This window comes from Miniopterus schreibersii (genome assembly GCF_964146895.1).
Source record: "Miniopterus schreibersii genome assembly, chromosome: 7".
NCBI lineage: Eukaryota > Metazoa > Chordata > Mammalia > Chiroptera > Miniopteridae > Miniopterus > Miniopterus schreibersii.
In genome coordinates, this window is record NC_138108.1 from 39,164,620 (window position 1) to 39,185,926 (window position 21,307).

At 32.6% G+C, this 21,307-nt stretch overlaps 1 protein-coding gene across 4 annotated transcripts in view; it reads right to left on the reverse strand.

The window, feature by feature from the left end:
• Window positions 1-4,442: 4,442 nt before the first annotated feature.
• Window positions 4,443-21,307, reverse strand: part of MTX2 (metaxin 2) — a 47,239-nt gene continuing 30,374 nt past the window's right edge. The window contains exons 4-11 of one of the 4 annotated variants that reach the window (XM_081143339.1): window positions 19,050-19,105; window positions 13,062-13,134; window positions 10,055-10,131; window positions 8,735-8,827; window positions 8,199-8,237; window positions 7,686-7,811; window positions 6,545-6,621; window positions 4,443-5,674 (exon numbers count right to left, since the gene is read on the reverse strand). In XM_081143339.1, the coding sequence (XP_080999465.1) occupies window positions 5,491-5,674; window positions 6,545-6,621; window positions 7,686-7,811; window positions 8,199-8,237; window positions 8,735-8,827; window positions 10,055-10,131; window positions 13,062-13,122 (657 nt within the window). In that variant the 5' untranslated portion in view covers window positions 13,123-13,134; window positions 19,050-19,105 and the 3' untranslated portion in view covers window positions 4,443-5,490. Of the gene's footprint in view, window positions 5,675-6,544; window positions 6,622-7,685; window positions 7,812-8,198; window positions 8,238-8,734; window positions 8,828-10,054; window positions 10,132-13,061; window positions 13,135-16,577; window positions 16,615-19,049; window positions 19,106-21,307 lie in introns of all 4 variants that reach the window. The other 3 variants (XM_081143337.1, XM_081143336.1, XM_081143338.1) reach the window with 3 other exon arrangements.

Below are 21,307 nucleotides of genomic sequence, written 5' to 3' on the forward strand. Positions count from 1 at the left end.
TAAAAGATATTCAAGATACATTAAGAACTTTAATATGAGAGGGAAAACTTGTATAAGAAGCTGTTGGGGAATAGCTTTATAACTTCCAGTGTGACGAATAAGGTGGGTTGATGTTCAACATCTATTGTATCGTCCTTTTAGGGAGACTTTCTCGCTGCAGAAGCTAGAAAATGAAAACCTACATTTTCCAGACTCCTTTACAAACAGGGCTCTTGATGTTATTTAAGTTCAGCCAATCAGATGCACTTGTGAAAGACTTGAAAAGCAAAAGTGAGGTGGAAGATACAATTCTACTGTTTCTCTAGCAACATTATGACAAAGGCTCTGTTTTTTCTGCAGCAGCAGCAGCAGCAGAGAGGTCCGAGTATCTAGTCACTAGCTTGGTGATGATAAGCAGCAGGGCTGGGCACCCACTTTGCGAGTGCACATTACAGCAGGTGTCGTCTGGTTCTTGGCAGAGTGCCGAGGCAGTGGCGGAGCGTCCCATTTTGGTGCTTTCTGTCACAGCAGTAAGGCAGACATTCCACGCGTGATGAAGTTCCGTGGAGTCATTCCTAAAAGCACAACCTACAGGGTTTCTTCAGGACTCTCAAAGACTCTGCTAGCCAGTTAACCTTATAAGTTCCTTCCTGCTTAAACTATCTAGAGTAAATTCTAGTGGGATTTTGTTTGGGTTTTTTAATATTTTAGATTTGCTTATTAAAAGGGTTATCATAAATTGTCCTCTACTCTGTATAGAACACGAGAGCAAGGTGAGCGAAGTTTAGCCCTTTGTAGGACAATTCTTCATGCTTGAAGTACTTGGAGGACCTGACCTTTTTTCCTGAACTTTTATAGAGGGGTCCTCTGCAGTTGAAAATCATGCCTCTCTCAACATATTTGATGTCGATTTCCCATTTTTGTCAAAATTTCCACATATTTCAAGAAAAATTAAATTGAATGTCCCTAAGAATTTCACAGTTTTCTTTGTTGGTATTACTTTTCACATACAGTTTTTAAAGTCTCCCTTCAGTTGGCAAAGTAGGCAAAAATGTACAAGGGGACACTAAAATACACAAAAATATTTTGATTAAGATCACAGAACAGGTTTAGTTTCCAGTCACCTACTCTATGACTCTGAGATCTACCATAACCATATTAGGTCCTAAGACTGTATCCATCTTATGGGTTAAAATACAGGGAAGTAACCAGCCTCAAGGGCTTAGGAGTCATTTTCATGGACAACAATAAGGCCTTCTTATTTTGGAATCCCGTGAACAAAGGAACTCTAAAACTGGACCCTGACTTATCAGGATTGGGAAGGATGTCCTAAACAAGGCACACAAAGCTCAAATGATTAAGGAAAAGACTGATCATCACTTTGACTACAGAAAAATTAAGAAAGTCTGTACATTAGAACACGCCATCAAGGCAGTGAAAAGACAAACCACAAAGTAGGAGATATTTCTAACATTTATAACCAAGTAGGCATTAGTATCTATAATACAAATAGGACCCCCACAAGTCACTAAGAATAGACGAACAACCCAACAAGAAATAGGCAAAGCATTTAGTAATAGTCATTTCACACAAAAAGAAGGAAATAGCCAAACAATAATTATATATATAATTATAAATGGTTAAATGTCACATAGAGGTCTTTAAGATACTAGTAATGTTCTATTTTTTAACCTAGGTGTGGTGGATATGACCTACATAACAAAATATTAAGAAAAAAGAAAATGTTCACATATTACTTTTTAATTTTTTAATTTTATTTTTGTTTAAAATATTAAAATTTTCTCCCCAATGACCTGTTCCACCCCGTCCCATCCCCTCTCCCCACCATTGTCCGTGTCCTTGGGTTGTGCATATATGCATATAAATTCTTTGGTTACTCTCTCCCCCTCCACCCACCCACCCTCCTCCATCCCTCTGACATTCGTCAGTCTGATCTATGCTTCCATGTCATTGAATCTATTCTGTTCATCAGTTTATTAAGTTCTTTAGATTCCACGTATAAGTGAGATCATGTGATGTTTGTCCTTCGCTGCCTGGCTTATTTCACTTAGCATAATACTCTCCAGGTCCATCCATACTGTCCCAAAGGGTACGAGATCCTTCTTTACAGCTGCGTAGTATTCCATGGTGTGAATGTCCCACGGCTTTTTTATCCACTCATCTACTGAGGGCACTTGGGCTGTTTCCAGATCTTAGCTATTGTAAACTGTGCTGCTATGAACATCGGGATACATATATTCTTTCTGATGAATGTTTCAGGATTCTTAGGATACATTCCTAGGAGTGGAATCACTGCGTCAAAAGGCGGCTCTATTTTTAATTTTTTGAGGAACCTCCATACTGTTTTCCGTAGTGGCTACACCAGTCTGCATCCCCAACAGCAGTGTACTAGGGTCCCCCTTTCTCCACACCCTCACCAGCGCATATTACATCTTAAAAGCAGACTTACATGAATTTATTGTAACATGTATTATTAAATAAAGCAATCATATAAAAAAGAATGGAAGTATAGACTGTCCTGAATTGGTGACTGTTGAAGTCAGGTAGTGGGTCCTAAGTACATAGAGTTCTTTTCGTTTTCTCTTCTTCTGTTTGAAACTTTTCATAATAAAACCTGTTTAAAAAGTCAGCATTTTTCATTCTAAATGAACAGTTATCTCAAGAATAAGAAGCAACCTAGATTTTCAGATTTCCCACTTTAAAATGTAGAAAGCTGACTTGCCAGTGAGAGACTCAGAGCCTGAGAGTGATTATGGGGGAGCCCCTCTGTTTTGAAATGGGTGGGGCCACAGAGCAGGAATGTGGGCCTTCCCTAAGAACTTGGAGCTGTGTCCAGCTGAGAGCCAGCAAGGTAATGAAACCTGTCTTACAGACGCAAGGAACTGAATTATGCCAGCAACCTAAGTGGTCTTGGAAGCAGATTCTTTTCTCCTGGCTCCAGAAAAGAACTCAGTATAGCTGGCACTTAGATCTCAACCTTAGAAGACCCTGAGAAAGGAATCAGCTACGCCATGCCTGGGCTTCTTACCTACAGACTAAGAGATAAGTGGGTGTTGTTTTAACCACTAAATAATAATAATAATGTAGAAAGCTAAAAAGAGTATTGCTTCCACCCTTACAATAATAATGAACACCAATCTGCAAATTCACCCCAGTTCTTGAAACCAGAGGTTACAGGGCCAACTAACCCAAAGTCTGAGAGAAGGAACATGAGCACTTGTTTACCTAAAACATGCTAAATGACAATGGTAAGGAGAACTTGGCTAAAATTAACTAATGGGTAAAAGTTGAGTGTGGGCTAATAGAAGACTATTAAAACTCTGGGGGCCACAGACAAAAAGAATTCACCCTCACTCACAGGCTCTTCTCCAAGGACAGGAAATTCACACACACAAAAAACTGGAGACATGGGAATCTGAGAAAGTTTCCTTTGAGGTCCCTTGGAGACCAGCATCAGCTGCAAGAAAGACTTACTAAGCCCCCACCTGATCCCTTCTCCCCTTTCACATGAATTAAAACATTTTGCCAGGTATCATCTATTATACTTGTTCTAATTTCTTTTAACTCTTCCTTCTTTCGAATCGAGGTATTTTAATGAGGTCATTTTATCTCTACTATTGGCTTATTATTTATACCTTTAAAAAATTTTATAATATGTATAAAATTTAATAATATGTATATTTAATCAGAGCCTATGTTCAAATAATAGATACTACTTTACTCCCAGTTTATGGCGTCTTTTCATTTCTCAGTGGTGTCTTTGGAAGAGCAGAAATTTTTAATTTTGATGAAGTCCAGTATATTAAGTCTTTCTTTTATGGATTATGCTTTTGTTGTAGTATCTAAAAAATCTTTGCCTAATCCAAAATTCTAAAGATTTTCTTCTATTTTTTTTAGAAGTGTTATTTAGTTCTTATATCATTTAAGTGTATGGTCCATATTGAATTAATTTTAATGTATGAGTTGCTGGTCTGATTCCTGGTCAGGGCACATACCTATGTTGCTGGTTGGATCCCTAGTCAGGGCGTGAATGGGAGGCAACTGGTCGATGTTTCTCTGTTTCTCCCTTCCTCTATCTAAAAATCAATGAAAAAATATATCCTTAGGTGAGGATTAAGTATATACATACCTGTCATAAAAATTGTGCAAAAACAGGTAACTTGGCATTTTTATTTTAATAATAATACACATTACAAAATTAGTTCAGGAAAGCTATAATAAATAACATTGTAATCCAAAGAGAGTACCCAAAGTTTATGTGGGATTTAGACTAAGAAGACTATAAAATGCCCCTTATATGGTATAAATTTATAATCTTAAAAAAAAGTATAGTGTTCCTTAAAAGCCAAACAGATGCCAGACTGCCTGGGTTTGAATTCCAACTCTACCACTTACAACTCTAGGAGCTTGGGCAAGGTATTACCCTTTCTGTCTCCATTGCCTCTTCTGTGAACTGGGGATAATAACCTTTGCAGTGTTTTTGTAAGGATTAACTGAGTTAAAAATGCTTGGTACCTAAAAAGAAAATATGAAAGTACTATTATTCTACAAATTTTCAAGAAATGATTTTTACATCTGACTCTTTATAACACCCCTGGTTTTATGTAAAATATTAGAAAATTTGAAAGGGACATATAATCCTTAGTGCTTACATATAAACTCTTGTTGAGACTTCTGTGAAAACTATCCTCCCTTCCCCATAAAAGGAATAAAACAGCATTATTAAAATATTCTTGTCTCAAAATAAAAAGTTTCAAAAACTAAAGTCCTTGAAACTATCCCTTTATCAAATACAAATTATAGCTGCTCTGGTGAAATGTTTTTAAATTCAATTAACTTTTAAAAAATTTTTTCCTTTTTATTGAATTTATTGGGGTGACACTGGTTAACAAAATGATACAGGTTTCAGGTGCACAATCCTACAACACATCATCTGTACACTGTATTGTGTGTTCACCACCCAAAGTCTATTACGCTTAGATATGAAGAATGGAATCTGTTTCAGGATTTAATCACCTTGTAATCATTCACATTTGCCAAGCACATACCTATTAAGAACATTTTCCTGTGACCAGGTTTACCATGTATCCAGCAAAATAACCTTGGGAGTAGGGACACACATTACTTGCCTGAGAAAAGACACAGTTTACTCCATGTATAAAGCTCAGAGAGTAGCTTTCAGAAAGATCAAGTAAGAACACCAGCCATCCAGTTGTTTAAGGTTTATTTTTATATGCATACAAGTTTCAAGACAACAAAAATTTCAAGATATACGGTATAACATATCAAATGAAGTCACTCAGAATGATTTCAATGTATACATAAACAACAGTATAAAGTACATGTATAAGATAAATTATACAATTTGTTTTGAGGTTTCAAAAAGCAGTGTTTTGGTTTTAAAATTCTGATACCATTATCATATCATTCAAGTAACACATATTTCAAAAGTTAAATTTTTTTTAACAATAACTAAATTAACACATAACTCTAAGACAATCTGATAGATGAGCTGCCTTTACCACCATCTTCGAAATAGTGCTGTTCAATTCTTCTACAAAAAGCAAGAAGGTTGCTATAGTTTTTCACCTTCTCAGAAAGTTCATCATTGGTCAACTGTGTGGTGAGAATGGTGTACAGATGGCCAAATACCAGTGCATCTAGTTCAGTAGGCCTAAAACAAAAGTAGAAATGAGAGTAACTTAAATAGTGTTTAACTTGTATGGTAGGATATATACTATTTTAAAAACATTTTATTCATCTACTTAAAAGAAAAAAGTCACAGAAAGAAAGAAATCCTACCCCAACTTGATAGAATTTATTGTTTTAAGAGTTCATTATAAGATCTGAAAATAAATATTTTAAACTATGATTTGCTAAATGTGTGACTTGTTTTTTGAAGTAGTATTATTAAAAGGTGTTAAAATAATATACGTGTGATTGATCATATTCATTTTATTAATTAATTTGTTCACTACATAAATATAGCAGGTCTCCAATGTGCCAGACCTGTGCCAGATGTTACAGATATAAAAACAAGAAAGATATTCTAAGGCATGGACACAAAACGCAAATTACCACAATACAATTTAGTAAGGGCTTTTTAATAGATGCATAAACAGAATGCTGTCAAAGCACAGAGGACTTCACTGTGGTGCCAGGACAACAATATGATACCTGTTTACCCAATCATATATTAACATTATGACTTCATTTTAATTTGACCACTGTTAAAGTAACTTAGCTTCTAAAAGAGACATAATCATGAAGATGGCTTCAACAAAAATTTTTCTAGGGGTTTTTCCCCCCTTTAATTTATATAACAAAAAAATGAAATTTATCTACCTCACTACTAATGGTCTATAAATGGGGCATCACCAATCTACATTATATTAAAATAATTACTAGCACAATATTATAAAAAGGAGAAAATACAGCTAAATCTTTTCACAAATATTTCGTGAAAAAACAATTCCTCTATGATAAGTTTGTAACCTAACAATATAGAAAAGAAACTAACTTAAAAAAATTAAAAATTTCTTACTGCTTATTGAAGAAATATGGTTGTGTTCCCAGCCTTTGAGAAAGAGCTTGACAGCACTGGTCAACATCTTCTAAGACCTAATACAGGCAATAGACCCCAAAGAAAAATATTAGCAAAACCATAAAATGTGTCTAAAACAATTTATATTACAGTTTATAACAAAAATATAAATTTAGGTAATCTTGTAATACATTTAAATTGGATATAGGTCACATATAAAATATAAATAATACTTTCTATATGAGAAATACAAAGAAAATTTGAGAGCTTATTTCCTTTAAATACAAGTACAATTAAGTTACTTATAAGGATTACTAACAAGAAAGTTTTTACTTCCAAACTGCACTCCCTACAAAAATTGTTTTCCTGAATCTATATATTGAAATGGTTTTTTATATATTTAAAAATCTGCTTCATAAAAATGGCACTGCTGACCCACCATGAGCCAAAGCATTTCAGCGGTTCTTCCACTAGTGGAGATGGATTTCATTTGCTCCACCCCTGCCCATCCACCCAATCCAGTCCCACACATGGCCAGCGGCACACGGAAGTGAGCTGGCTGGCCAGGACTAGGGGCAGCCTTGTAAAAGAGACGTTAATTAGTGTAATGATATTCAAACTCATGACCTTGACAAAATTTATATTTTTTAATCTTGCTACTTCAATAAATTTAAAACCAAAATTTAAAAAGAGACATATTAAGCACTGTATTTAACAGATTTTCTTTTTTTAAGCCCTGATGTTGCAGATCAATATTTATCGGCATCAAAGATGCCCACAATGTATTGTTGAATGGAAAAAACATCAGGTTATAGAATGGTAGGTATAATATGATCCAATTTAAGGAAAATGTTATCAAGACACATCTAGAAAAATGTTCTCCAAATAGTTAACAGGGGCATTTCAAGCCACTTTTATTTCCTTTTTGAACTTTTCTACATTATATAATTTGTTTTACAATAAGCATGTGATTTTTATAAAACTACTTCATGTCAAAGAAAATAAGAATAAATGTTTTGTTAGTTTTTTTATTATGCTGGAATTTTTTAAAGGGCTATCAACATAAAAAAATGAATATTTTAATACTTTAGAGGTTTATCTTAAGTGAATTAGGGTTTTGTGAACTTTAATATGAACTTACCTGGTCCAGAGTCTTGTTACCCCATCCAATAGCTTTCATCTTACGTTTGACTTCCCACTGTTTCTGATAGGCCAAAATATGATTCAGGGGCCAAGGGTAAGGAGACCCATACCTAGCAAGTGTGATCTAAAGCAAAAGATTTTGTTAAAAACATGATTCTTTCTAAAAACAAAGCCTCTTTTTACAAATAGAATTCTAAGGGAAATATACTGTCGGAGAACACAAACAGAGCAATCTGAAAAAAATACAGAGCATGCAATCTTAAAAATTAAAATTTTAAAACATTCCCTTTAAAATATATATAAACTTTTATGTACTTTGCAACCAGTTATATCAAACAATGACACATAGCTTCCCTAAAATGTATGTGCAAGCAAAATTAAAGTAAGTGAAAAACTGTATCACTAATGGTATAAACCACAATGTTTCATTCATGAGCAGGGACTTACAATTCTGAGCAAAAGTGTTTTCTCATTAAATTTTAATTAAGATAAATGCTGCAGAACCACTCACCTCCCCTACTGTAGCTTCATCACACCACTGAAGATACAACTAGGAACAAAAGAAACAATCACTAAAACTTTAGAATACCAAAGAGAAAATGGATAAAAATAAAGTTATTTCTTGCCATGGTAATTTTTTATAAGCCAACTTTATAAAAGTCACATGTGAGAGGTTTTCTCCTTCACTAATGTTGCTATATATAATTATTAAATTTAATGGTGGTACTTAATAAAAATATTTCTTATTCATTTAGCACATCTCTAAATACCATTAAAGAATTTTATAGATATTATTTAAGTACACTTTACAAGGCCAAAGTAAAATAATAAGTGAGCAAGAATCACTCCTTTTTACACACAGAAAAATTAGAACTGAAAACGTCAGGCAGTTTGTTCGAAGATAACGATCAAACAATCTGAGTCAGCATCCTCACCCTACAATTGCCTGTTTTCCAGTTTCTCAATAACTTTAAAATAACCATAAGAAAAGAGTATCTTTTATGAGAGAAAAAGCTCATTTTTAAGACCTATTATTTTCTATTATACCTCTGCAGTCAACAGCATATTGTTGACTAATTCCATGTAGGCTTTCATTTCTGCTTTCTGGACTTCATCCAACCCATCACTAAGAGAATGGCCCTAAAGGGAATTTAAAAAAATTTAAGAGCATCATATTAAATATACAAAAACTTTCAGTTATGCTACTACCAAGTAACATAACATCAATCTTTTTACAGCAAATGTCCAATGGATTAATTTCCAATATGCTTCTGAAAAAACTTATTTTATATTAAAAAATAGGTAATATTCTATTGCTACAAAATGTTAATAAGTAGTATTTGTCATTATAAAAATGATTCTTTCAATGGATAAAATTACATTATCAACTATTTCGCAAAAGAAGAAAACAAGAATGGTCAGTAAACCTTATTATAAAATAAATGCTAAAAGGTTGACATGCATTGCTTATAAAGTGGTCAAAGATAAATAAAGGTATAGGGAAATAGATACTAATTTTTAAATTCTAATACACTATAGTAATGAGTGAATGCATAAAATTATATAACCTTTAGTTCCATCTGGCAATCTGTTTTAAGATCTTAAAAATGCATATCCTATAACATTGCAATATCACTCTTAGGAATGTATCCTAAGGAAATAGTATGACAAATGTACAAAGGTGTAAGTACAAGAATATTTATCTTAGTACTCAATAACAGCAAAAAATTGGCAACAAGTTAAGTGTCCATCAGTAAAGACTTAAAAATTATAAATATCCATATAATAGAATATTATAAATTTAAAAGGGTAATATATATACACATACACACACACACACACACACACACATATAGTCATTAACATGGAAGAATTTCCAAAGCTATTGATGATTTGCAAAATAACTAATAATACTATGAACTATGTTTTTCTATATATACAAAGAGAAAAGTCTGGAGGGATTTTTGCCAAAATGTTAATGGAGGTTGTCCTTTAATAACTATTAAAATATAAGCTAAATAATTCGAATGGATAAATTAATACATTCAACTTCTAAACAGATCCTAATCTCCCTTCTCAAAGGTTAACTTGACATTTTTAACAACCTAACAGTTTTCATTTACGACCAAAATTCTCATAAGCGTAAGTTAGAATATTGTCTATTTTGTAAAGATCAAATTACCTTGTTTGCCATTGATTTGCATGATTAAAAAAAAGCCTTACACTTTAGAAATATTTCTCCAGTAGTTTATATTGGCATTTTATAAAACTAGGTTAAAATCAATGTAAATGTTAAGACATGCTAAAAAATGATGAATGACTTAAGAGTGGCTGTGATCAAATGCATTTAATATCTTTTTTTATTACCTTGGCTTTAACGAATTGGACTATTGGACCAAGTTCTGATACTACTTGATTTCCTACATGAATAAAAGGTACTTTACCTGTTGAGGAAAAAAAAATGTATGAAAACACTTTGGGTATGTTAAAATTTATCCTAATAAACATAGAAAAGTAACACAAAAGTGGGATATATTTTATTAATACAGAATTTCATAAAACTATAACTTTTGAAAATTAGTTAAATTCTATGAAATTTTAAACTGATTTGCTAATTTTAAAACAAAAGACAAAAGAACTATTCAAATTATTCATTTCTAGAGTTCTCACATATGTAATAACAGATCACAATATTCCCTTTTCAGAGGTAACACTAATAAATCACTCTATAGTTGTAAATATTAATTATTCAAATTACATGAATCAAGCCCAGATACCAGTTCATGACCACTGACAGATTTCAAAGAAATTCAACTGGGCCTTCTCTTCAGGTTACAATGAATTAATCCATATTTTAAACTACATTTAAGAAGTCTTCCTTTTGTATCTTCTATTTTCAAGTCTCAGATACTCATTAAGGTCAATTATTTTAATTACATAATGGTATATTAATAAATGTCTTTGAATCAGAAATATCAGGAATTAAAAGAATTAACAATCCTTGAAGGTATGTTAGTTTATGAATTATAATAGAAAGTATGTTCCCAACACATATGGGAGAAAAGAACAAGTAGGATATTTACAAAAACTGGTTTCTCTAAATAAATGTCACATTGACAAATTATTTAATTCTTATAAATACAAATAGTTGATGAGATTATCAGAGATGATGAGAACAAAACAGCAATAAAGTTTACCCCAAAAACTAGAGAATAAGCCTTGCTGTCAGGCCTAGTTCAAACAGAGTTCACATTAACAGCAGGCTTCTTCACGGTCCTTTTCAATAGATTCACTCCTCTCTGGCTCAGTCAGCCTGAGGGTAATGGATGAGGTGCGTGGCACCAACAAAAGCTTCATCTGCATCCATAGGGTAACACATTACAAAGGAAAGCCAGGCCTTTTGGAACACAACAACTCAATACATGTATTTAGAAGACATATCCATGTTACCAATATAGAAACAATGAATTCCTGTTCTTCTACTGCTTTATAAATCTTGCAATAAAAAAAAAAAATTTCTTATCTGGATAAGCATTTGGTCATATTGTATTTTAGGGCAGGTCCTCTGAGATAAAATAATCTTAGGATGAAAACTATTTATTAATGAATGCCTAGACTAAAGGGTATTTCTGGGGTGTAACATTCTGAGAGCCAAGTATATTCTCATTTTTAATAACCAGTCTGGAGTTCTTGGAAGAGATTTCATTTTATTTCTTTTCTTAAAAATACTTTCAGGGATATAGATTCTGAAACAGGGAAGCAGTGTAGGTAGTAAATTGAGTAGTTATATACCTCTAAATATAAAGCGACATATAAAAGGCAACAAATTAGAAGTGAACAATGTTTTTTGTTACTTGCCTGACTTAAAGTAGAGCCAATGTTACATCCCTATTATATCCTTATTAGGCAAAAGCACAGTAAGAAAGTTATCCTCTGGAACCAAAAAAAGGTTATAAAAGAAAACTAAGGGTACCTTTTCTCACTTTAGGCAGAATAATCATTTTTAGAACTTTTATTTCTAAAGAAAACAAGAAGATGTTGCCAAGCAAGTATGTAGATTTAGAGAATATTAGAAAAAGAAAAGACCTTGGATATCATCTATTCCAATCATCTCATATTACAGATGAGGTCACCAGGGCTCAAAAAAGAGATGTCAAATTTCCCAAAGACACTGTTACTGTGTGACAAAGTCACAGAAAGATTAAACTAAAAATTTCCGCCCAGCCGGGCGTGGCTCAGCGGTTGAGCGTCGACCTAGGATCCAGGCGATCGGGGTTCGATTCCCGGTCAGGGTACATGCCCGGGTTGTGGGCTGCAGCCGATCAATGACTCTCTCATCACTGATGTTTCTATCTCTCTCTCTCCCTCTCCCTTCCTCTCTCTGAAATCAGTAAAGATATATTAAACTAAAAATTTCCTAACACTTAGCCAAGTGGTCCTCTGACTATTTCATGATACTCTCTGCTTTAAAAATCTTTCACAACAGCCCTGGTCGGGGTTGGTTCAGCTGGTTGGAGCCCATCCCATACACCAAAAGACTGCGGATTTGATTCCTGGTCAGAGCACATACCTAGGTTTTGTGTTAGATCCTTGGTTGCAGCATGTACAAGAGGCAACCAATTGATGTTTCTCTCTCATATAGATGTTTCTCTCTCCTCCCCTACCCCCTTCCTCTCTCTAAAAACATGTTCTCAGGTGAAGATTAAAAAAAGTCTATAACCATAGTTATAATAATCCATATCAATTCTATTTAACATTTACTTACCAGCTTTGTGGCATTATATTTTATATTAAAAATTATCTGAATCTATTTATTTAAAACTGTACTTTACTAATACATGACACACAGAAAGGCAATACTGATTATGAAAAATAGCAGAAAGGCTAAAACTTTAATAAAAAGTATCTTAAAATCTGTTAAAACAAAAAGAATTAAAAACCAAAAACATTCAGAGATGACATTAAGATCTATGACAAGTTAATTATTTCACAATCTCTCTTCTTCCATCTTTACAATGGGAGAATATAATGTAGAAAAGTTTGTTTAATAATAGATGGATTCATTAATATTAAAATTTTTTTTGTGAAGAGGAAACAGTCCCATGTAAAAAAGACAGGCAAAATATGAGACTTTGTATTTTCTTAATATTTAAAACAATTCCTTAACTTTCCAGTAACCCTCTCTGACCATAGAGCTGAAACGCATAGACATGCCCACCACAATATTGTCAAGTTTGCAATTTTACTTTATAAAACCATGGGGAAATTCTTCAAAAGGTAAACTAAAAATATAGGCATTTAAAAAAACTAGGTAAAAGCTGGACTAGCACTGCAGGTTTATCAATTATAATGGCAGAAAAGAAAAAAAACTTACCAGATGGAGACATATATTCTGCATTTGCCTTACAAACTACTTTGATAGGCAGATTACACATTTGCAAAAAGGCCTGCAAATCAAGAGAATAGTAAGCCTAGTGAAATTATGTGCATATTTGAACACAACTTTTTAAAAACTTGTTTTCTAAACATAATCACTTATACGTTAATACTTTATTAGAAAAGAATAAATCTACTGAAAGTGAAAGATGTGTTCCAAATAAAAATAAAATGTTATTTCACTGCTCAAAAATCAATATGATGTAGATACCAGTAAATGTCTGAAGCTTAGAGCATTTATACATTTAAGAAAGGAAATGTAAATTATCCATATTTATCCTACTGTATTAGTTTGCGTAAGTCAACAATATTGTATATTGCTTTAACTTTCTTTGACAGATGACAAAAGCCCAAATTTTATAAGGTATTACTTGATTCCATTATTCTTTCTTTTCTTAGGAAAAAACTCTCAAAATGTTATTTCTGCTACTTCAAAGTTCTCTCCTATAATACTAAATATCCTAACATGTAGTTTTTATGTTCACTAATCACTTATTAAATATATAGTTTATTTTCACTTTGTTTAGAGTAACAAAAATTTTATGAGCAACTTAAATATATTACAATAGGAAATGGGTAAATCATTTATGGTAAATCCAAACCATGGAATATTATGCAATTTTTAAAATCACATTTTTAAATAATAAATTTTTTATGACAAGAAAAATGTCCACACTACAATACTAAGTGAAAAAATACAAAATTGTATTAAAAATATACATTAATTCCTTTTTAAATGTTTTTAAGACATCAGTAAACTCTTTGCCAAACCTCTATGTTTCCTGACTGATTCTCTCCACTGTTTTTGTAACCCTCAAAGCTTACTCCCCTCCTTCTCTCTTCTATGGCATCTAGGTTTCTTTTTCTCCACTCACTAAATTTACCTACTTTCTTTCTATAAAATTATTCAATTGGGGCAGTCATAGGTTATAATGGTTTTAATTACCACATACAAATTAGAAAACAAACTTTTATCTTTTTCAAAACTGAGGGAACTACTATAAATAGCAGTCAATGTCAGTTGAGATAAATTAATAAATAACAAGGCTATTACTTATCATATATTAAGATTAATAACAGACCAGACTATCCTAGCCAATAAAGATTTATCATAGGGGTTGTCTATTACAATTCCTTCCTCAGTCTCAAGACTCTTGCAAAAGTAGTAAGAGTGTTCAACAGTGATTATCATCTTGCATGAAGTGCTCTATTTACCTAAAAGTATGTCAATCCTCTTCTTCAAATCTGTTTTCCCAAAATTCCAGTCTTCTAGGAATGCTCCTCTCTAAAAATAAACCTTAAGTGTATGTTCCCTCTCTACTTACACCCTGATTCCTGCATTGTTCTATAACTTACGACTACATGTCTGATGGCACCAAGTAAATGTAATATCTTAGAGAGCTAAGGAATAGATTTGAATTTTTTGTAATTCTGTCCCCCTACCTTCCAATCTCCCTCCTTTTCCTACAGCTACCATAAGATAATGCATTACTTAATAAACATTCAATGCTTAGTGACTGTGCCAACCAAAGCTCCCAGAATTTATTGTGGGAGAGGCCCTTAATTTTCCTCCATATATGTTCCCCACTTTCTCTACAGTGAACCCACTGTATTATATCTTCACACGTGGCTGCCTAAAATAAGAACTTTATTTCCCAGGATCCCTCATAACTGGGTGTGGCCAATGTCTAAATTCTGGTCAATGGGACTTAAAGTTCTGAGCAACTGCTGGCAAGTTTCTTAAACAGGAGCCCTTTTTTCTTTCCTGTTGACTAGAATGTGAAAGGGATGACTATAGCCACAGCAGCCAAACTAAATCATGAAATACAAGTTCAGTGTTGGACATGGTAGAGCAACAACAGTAAAGAAGCCTAGGTCTTTGATAACCATGTACTCACCAAACCTGAATTACCTGTTTATAAGGGAAAAAAATTCCATTTGGGTTTTTTGTCACTCGCAGACCAACTTAATCCTATCTAATTCACCAACAATTACTGTTCCTAAGTTTAAGCACCACCTCACCCAACCAAAAGCTGATTCCTCTGTGCCAGTGTAAGTGTACATTAACATTCTAAATACTATAAACTGTACTCCTAATTTATAATAATAATGAGCTCCTTGATTGACCTGTAAGTATAGACTAGGGAAGTGGTTCTCCAACTTTAGTTCGGCATGCATCAAAATCATGTGGAAGGCATATTAAAATACAGTATGCCAGGAAGAGAAGAATTAGAGAAAATAAATTTAAACAGCTCTTTCAAGAAGACTAGGTGAGAAGGAAAGAAGGAAGGATTAGAAAGGTGAAATCCCTTCTGTTATATGTGTAACTGTACTGATTATGGAGAAAGGTTGAGCTCGTCAAAACAAATAGAAAAAAACAAACAGTAAAAATAGGCAGAAATTACAAGAAACAAGTAGCAAAATTGATATGCATGATCCGTGAGAAGGTAAAAAGGAATGGATAAAAGCACAGATGGAAAGTTCTGTGTTTTCAGGAAACAGGACACTTTGCACTGTAATGTAAGGGGTGGTTGGAATCAGTGCTGATGACTGTAGAAGAGTAAGAAAATGGGGGTGTGCTCACGTTCTGTGAGGAACGAGAGGAGAAACCATCTGCGAAGAATGAGGGACTAAAGTGACTGAGGTCCTCAGAAGAACAAAAAGAATTTCAAAGAATTGCTTAATATACCTTCTCAAAGGTATGAATAATATTCAGTTGTTAGTTAACAATCATAATACTATAAAAAACAGTAAATATGGTATACTGTATTTTGCTAAACTACATGCATAATGGCAACTGTACTAATCAATTTTCCAAAAAGCTGTATTTCTCTAAAAAAGATTTAAGCAAAATTATAATGTTCTGTAATCTAAGCCATACTTCCCGTCCTGTGAATTTTTTACTCCTTTACTATAAACAACTGACTTAATTTTGTCCAATTTAACAACACTAAACTTACCACAGACCTCAACTGATGGCATAACTCTGGTTAGTCAAAGATTAATTTTACAGCACTAATTATAATTACTCTTCATCCCTGATTCCAAAAGAAATTGTCTGAATTAATCTGTACTTCACAAAGAAGTCTGATGTCATAAACACAGTATTTTCACCCAAACTTTAAAAATACAAAACAAAACATTACTATGGCTGTCTTCAAGAATATAAAAATTCTGAAACCAAACCAGGCTTTGATTCAAACAGTATTTCCCTTTTCTCTTGTAGGATGGAAGAAAATCCCTGAAAGGTTCCAAAATAGTATTTTCACCTTTCATTTTCATTTTCAATCTCTTACTAGAACCCCAAATACTCCAAATAAAACAGGCATGATACAACAACCTAAAACACATTTTACTTTCAATTCTGAAATCACAATCTGCATGTTTTTATTCTTATGTAAATCTAAAGGAAAATGTAGTTCTAATTATAGTAAGAAAACTCAGGATAACTCACCTAAGTCCTATTCCTCAGTTGGATATTGTATTCCAAACTAAATCAAGTGATTGACAATATAAAATATTTGAATCAAAAACTTAGCACATTTTATCAGAATAATGATCTATAAACTTTACTGTTCAATATGGTAGCCACTAGTCATCTGTGGCTATTTAACTTAAATTTAAATGAATTCAAGTTGAATAAAATTTTAAATTCAGTTCCCCAGTCACACTAGCCACATTTCAAGTGCTCAAAAGTCACAGGTGGTTAGTGGATACCGTATTTATTGGACAGCACACAAAAAACAGAGCATTTACATCATCTCAGAAAGTTCTATTGCACAGTGTGTGTCTATAACAATGGAAATCAGTGCATAAAACATCTTAGCAAGAGAGGAAATGAACAGCAGACAACTCTGCTCTCTTTTCAAAGGCCTGGAGTTGGTAAGGTACACCTATATTTTTTGAAACCAGACAAGCAGTTTCCACTGAAACATTGAGAAGCCCAATCCTGAGGGCCACCCCATCTCTTCTGTGGACACAGATGGCAGAAATATGTACAGATCAATATCATCTTTGTCAACACTTTCCTGCAGGTCTGTAACATCAAGGTGTTAAATTGGTAGGGCTAGAGATATTATACAGAATAAAAATACAATCAAGGATAGTTTTTATTTTTGGTCATTTCTATCTCCTGCATCTACAGCCCACCAAGTGAAAAGTCAATTTAACTAAATAGTTAAAATAAGAAGCTTTAAGAAGCCAAGAAAGCCATCCAATTAGAGCAGTATTATCTTCTGAAAATTTACTGAGATGTGAAAGAGTCACTGACAGCAGGAGTCCTTTAAAATCTCAACAACTATGGCTCCATCTTTAGGAGATTAAAAATAAGTATGCAGGTCTCTTATAATTAATATAAGTAGGAAAGTAGAATAACATCAATGAGCAAGTCAAACAAGAAAAAAACCTCAAGTATTATACATATCTAGTTTCTTCAAGTTTTTATTCACAGAGAAATATACTAATAATATTCCAGAAAGAAATTTGGAGAGGAAATCAGTGAAATTGAATTTAAAGCCAAAAAGTCACTCATTTCTTTTACAGAAAACAATAAATATGATAGGTCCTGACAGAAGCAAGGAAATAGAATCTACAACATTAAAACCTTAAAATGCCAAATATTCTTTAATTGTATTATGTCTTTTCAAAAAGGTAACTAAAAACACTCAGTTCAGAAAGTGGTGAAGAGGACGTAATCCCAGTTGAAAGGAAACAGCCAGCCAACAGCAGGCCTGCCCCGGTCACCACATTTGCACAGGGAAGATGCTGCCTCATTGAGATGCTATCCTTACCATCACTTAGAGCACCTGACTTCCCGTTGCTGACTCACAAGCCATACCACTCTTAAGACTGGGTAAACCATTAGCACATCCCACTCCTTAATTGTCACGTGTTAAGTGCCTTAGTAGAACTTAATGGATTTTAATAGAATATAGATTTAAGAAGCAAGTTGTTTAAATGGAAGACCAGAGTATTTTTTGAAAAACGGGAATCCTGTGCATCAGTCTTAAGAGTCAGTATAGAACAAAAAAGAGTTAATAGAGCAGAGCCTCCCAGTGAGATGTCTCTCAGTGGAATCTTGGCGACTGACTGTGTTAGCTTGAGAGAGTTCCTTTACCTCATAAGCTTTCTGATTTCTAAAATGAAAACAATTTATTAAGCAGATTAATTGAGGTGCTATATGTAAAATACCATTTATAATCAAAATAGCAAATTGTACACCAAGATAAAATCTCTAAATAGATATTAAAAGGAAAAAATAAGGGAACATAATAACCAAAAGCACTTTTAAAAGAATAATGCAATGAGCAATATATGATTTCTGCTTTCAGTATGTCTCTCATATAAAATCTTTTCTAACAAGGCAAAAACAAGTGAATAAAGATACTGACATAAACTTTTACTTTACAAATAATTTTTCAAAGTAATACACACCGGTGAAACTGATAAATGAACTGATAAAAGGCCTCCACCTCCAGAACACAAGCTCCATGGGTACACACTGACCTTGTCTACACCTTTTCACTACTTTATCTTTGGCATACAATAGGTCCTCAAAAAACATTTGCTTAATGAATAAGATATTGATATTCATAATAATAAATGCAAACATAACTTCATAGAAAACTAGTAATCTACAACAAAGCTCACTGTTTTAAAAAATTAGATGTAACTCCTGTTAAATTCAGAGGTATTTTTAAAATTCAATAAAATTACAAATATCAATAAGCAGATAGTGTTTTAGAAAATGGTAACAGGAATTCAACTTAAAAAAAAAAAAGCTGCACAGAAATCATCAGAAACCACAATTCAGTAAGCATAAACAAGTTTTAAAGAGAGAAAATTTATTACCAAAAACATGAAATGCTATTGAGACCACATATGAAGACAGGTCACATCAGAGGACCTTCCTTAATACAACTCTCACCTGAAAACTACTCCTGGAATATTTGACTCAGTTTTAGATACATCAACATCTGACAGCTGTAGGAAAAAAATCAAATTCAGAAAGAAAGCAACAAAAATGATAACCAGAATAGGAAAAGATACAAGCTTTTCCTGCTAGAATAAATATAAATAAAAAGTTGTCTGGTGGAAATTAAGCAAAAGACTTATAACACAGACAAAGGAAAAGAAAGAATAATTCTTGTAACCCAAGAACCTAATGCAATACCAGTTGCATGGCTGGCACTCAATGAACAATCCAGGAGTAAAGAAAAGAAACTACTTTTTTTTTCTCTCAGGTCCTGTAATGAATGTTTTAAAGTTTTGTTATTTACAGATAAAGTGAATATTTCCAACTGAGAAAAATAATAATAATAATAACAAAATTTTTTTAATTCTTAGGATAAGCTAAATAGTAAATGGTAAGTATATAAAATGTATTCCTTTTATTTTAATAAAATAATGGTAACTCAATATCGAATCATCTATACCAATGAGCAGTAACAACTATCTTCTTTCCTCTTCTTTATTCCAAAAATAGAATGTACATTGGTCTTCCAAGTAAAATACATAATTAACAATACTCCTTAATTGCACTTAAGCAAGAAATTCAACATTGCTTCCCAATAAAGATACAAAAATAATTCAAAATTTTAAAGAATTGTCTTTAATAAGTTTTTAAAAGATTAGGTGCTTAATACTGATTAATTTGGGGGAATTTAAGGAATTATAAACATAGCTTCTAAAATGTATGTAAATCACATTAACAAAGTTATCCAAATTCTAGATAGCAAACAATCAATCCATTTCAGTCCAACCAGGTAAATCTATCCTTAGACAGCAAACCTCAGGTTTTCTTCTTTAGGACAAAGCTTCTATATTCATTTCATAATTAAATCTGAAATATTTTATGTAAAGATTTACCAAGGATCATTCTAAAGCATGCAATGCCATTTTCAGGACACAAAATGAAAATGTTTATGAATTTTAATTCATATTTTATTTTACTAGGACACAAAGGAAAACTGTGATGACAACTGAAGAATTATTTCCCACCTTACTGAAGAAGCATGTTTTAAAATTAAAAACCATGAACAAATCTATCTACAAAATAATTCATTTTTATATCAAACAGCTGCAGACCCTGTAATTGAAATAATGTATCTAAGGTTACAAATGAAAAGTGTTAGGTATCATTCTTGAAGTGACAGATTAAGTACCTAATTCAGTTAAAGTAATAGCCATATTTGTAGTTTAACATAAATTAAGACCTTAATTATATTTGTGACTATTTTAAACAAAATAACAAACTCCTTTGTACCTGGGAATGTAATTTATAGCAAAGCCAGGTTCATTTTCCAAACCAATCTATTTCACACTGCAGAAGTACTTTGGTATAATGGTATAATGTAATTCTTGTTGTAGAATGTTGAAAGAGTAGATTCACTAAAAGCGCAGAAGAGGTTTGAAGATAAATGAAGATGCTATTCATTCAAGGGTAATTTCATCTTAGAACTATATGAAAGATGTTTCGCTCACACAGGGTAGTGTATGGCCTCAAATTTAAGTGTATTTTCAGCTCAAATATAATGCTGCTAGATCGATTATGTTGATACTGTATATCTAATAATGAAGAATTCTAGTCTTTTTCTCTTTAAAAAATAGACTGTCATTTTTTTCATCTTACTGCCATGTCTTTATTGCTCTGTTTAACAGCAACACATTTTAAAATCCTGCTTGCTATTTACTTTTTAAACAGAAAAGTATACAACTGATATTCTAACTTGCAATGTCTCAGAACTATAGGAGTATGAATTTTTGCTAAGTTAAATAAATGTTTATATTAACAAACCATTACTCTACATAACCATTTTGCATTATTTCACTAATTACTAAAAATGACAACTCTAATAGCCACCTAATTCTACTTTCAATATTCTTTATTTTCACAAATCTGGTAAGACTAATTTAAATATTTCATATACCCATACCATTTACATGTTGACAGATTAATATTAATAATGAATCATTTTTAATCTGCTAAATTCTGTTTGCAATTTAAGTTTTATACATTTAAATCATTCCAGGTTATTGTAAGCATGCATCACAAAAGTGCTTTTATACTTCTGGTATATAAAACGTGATGGGGATAAAATATTCAGTCTGAAAAATTTCCACTCAGTGATATCAGGGAAACATCTGCAGCCTCCATTTTGCTCATTTTAAAATACTTAAAAGGAT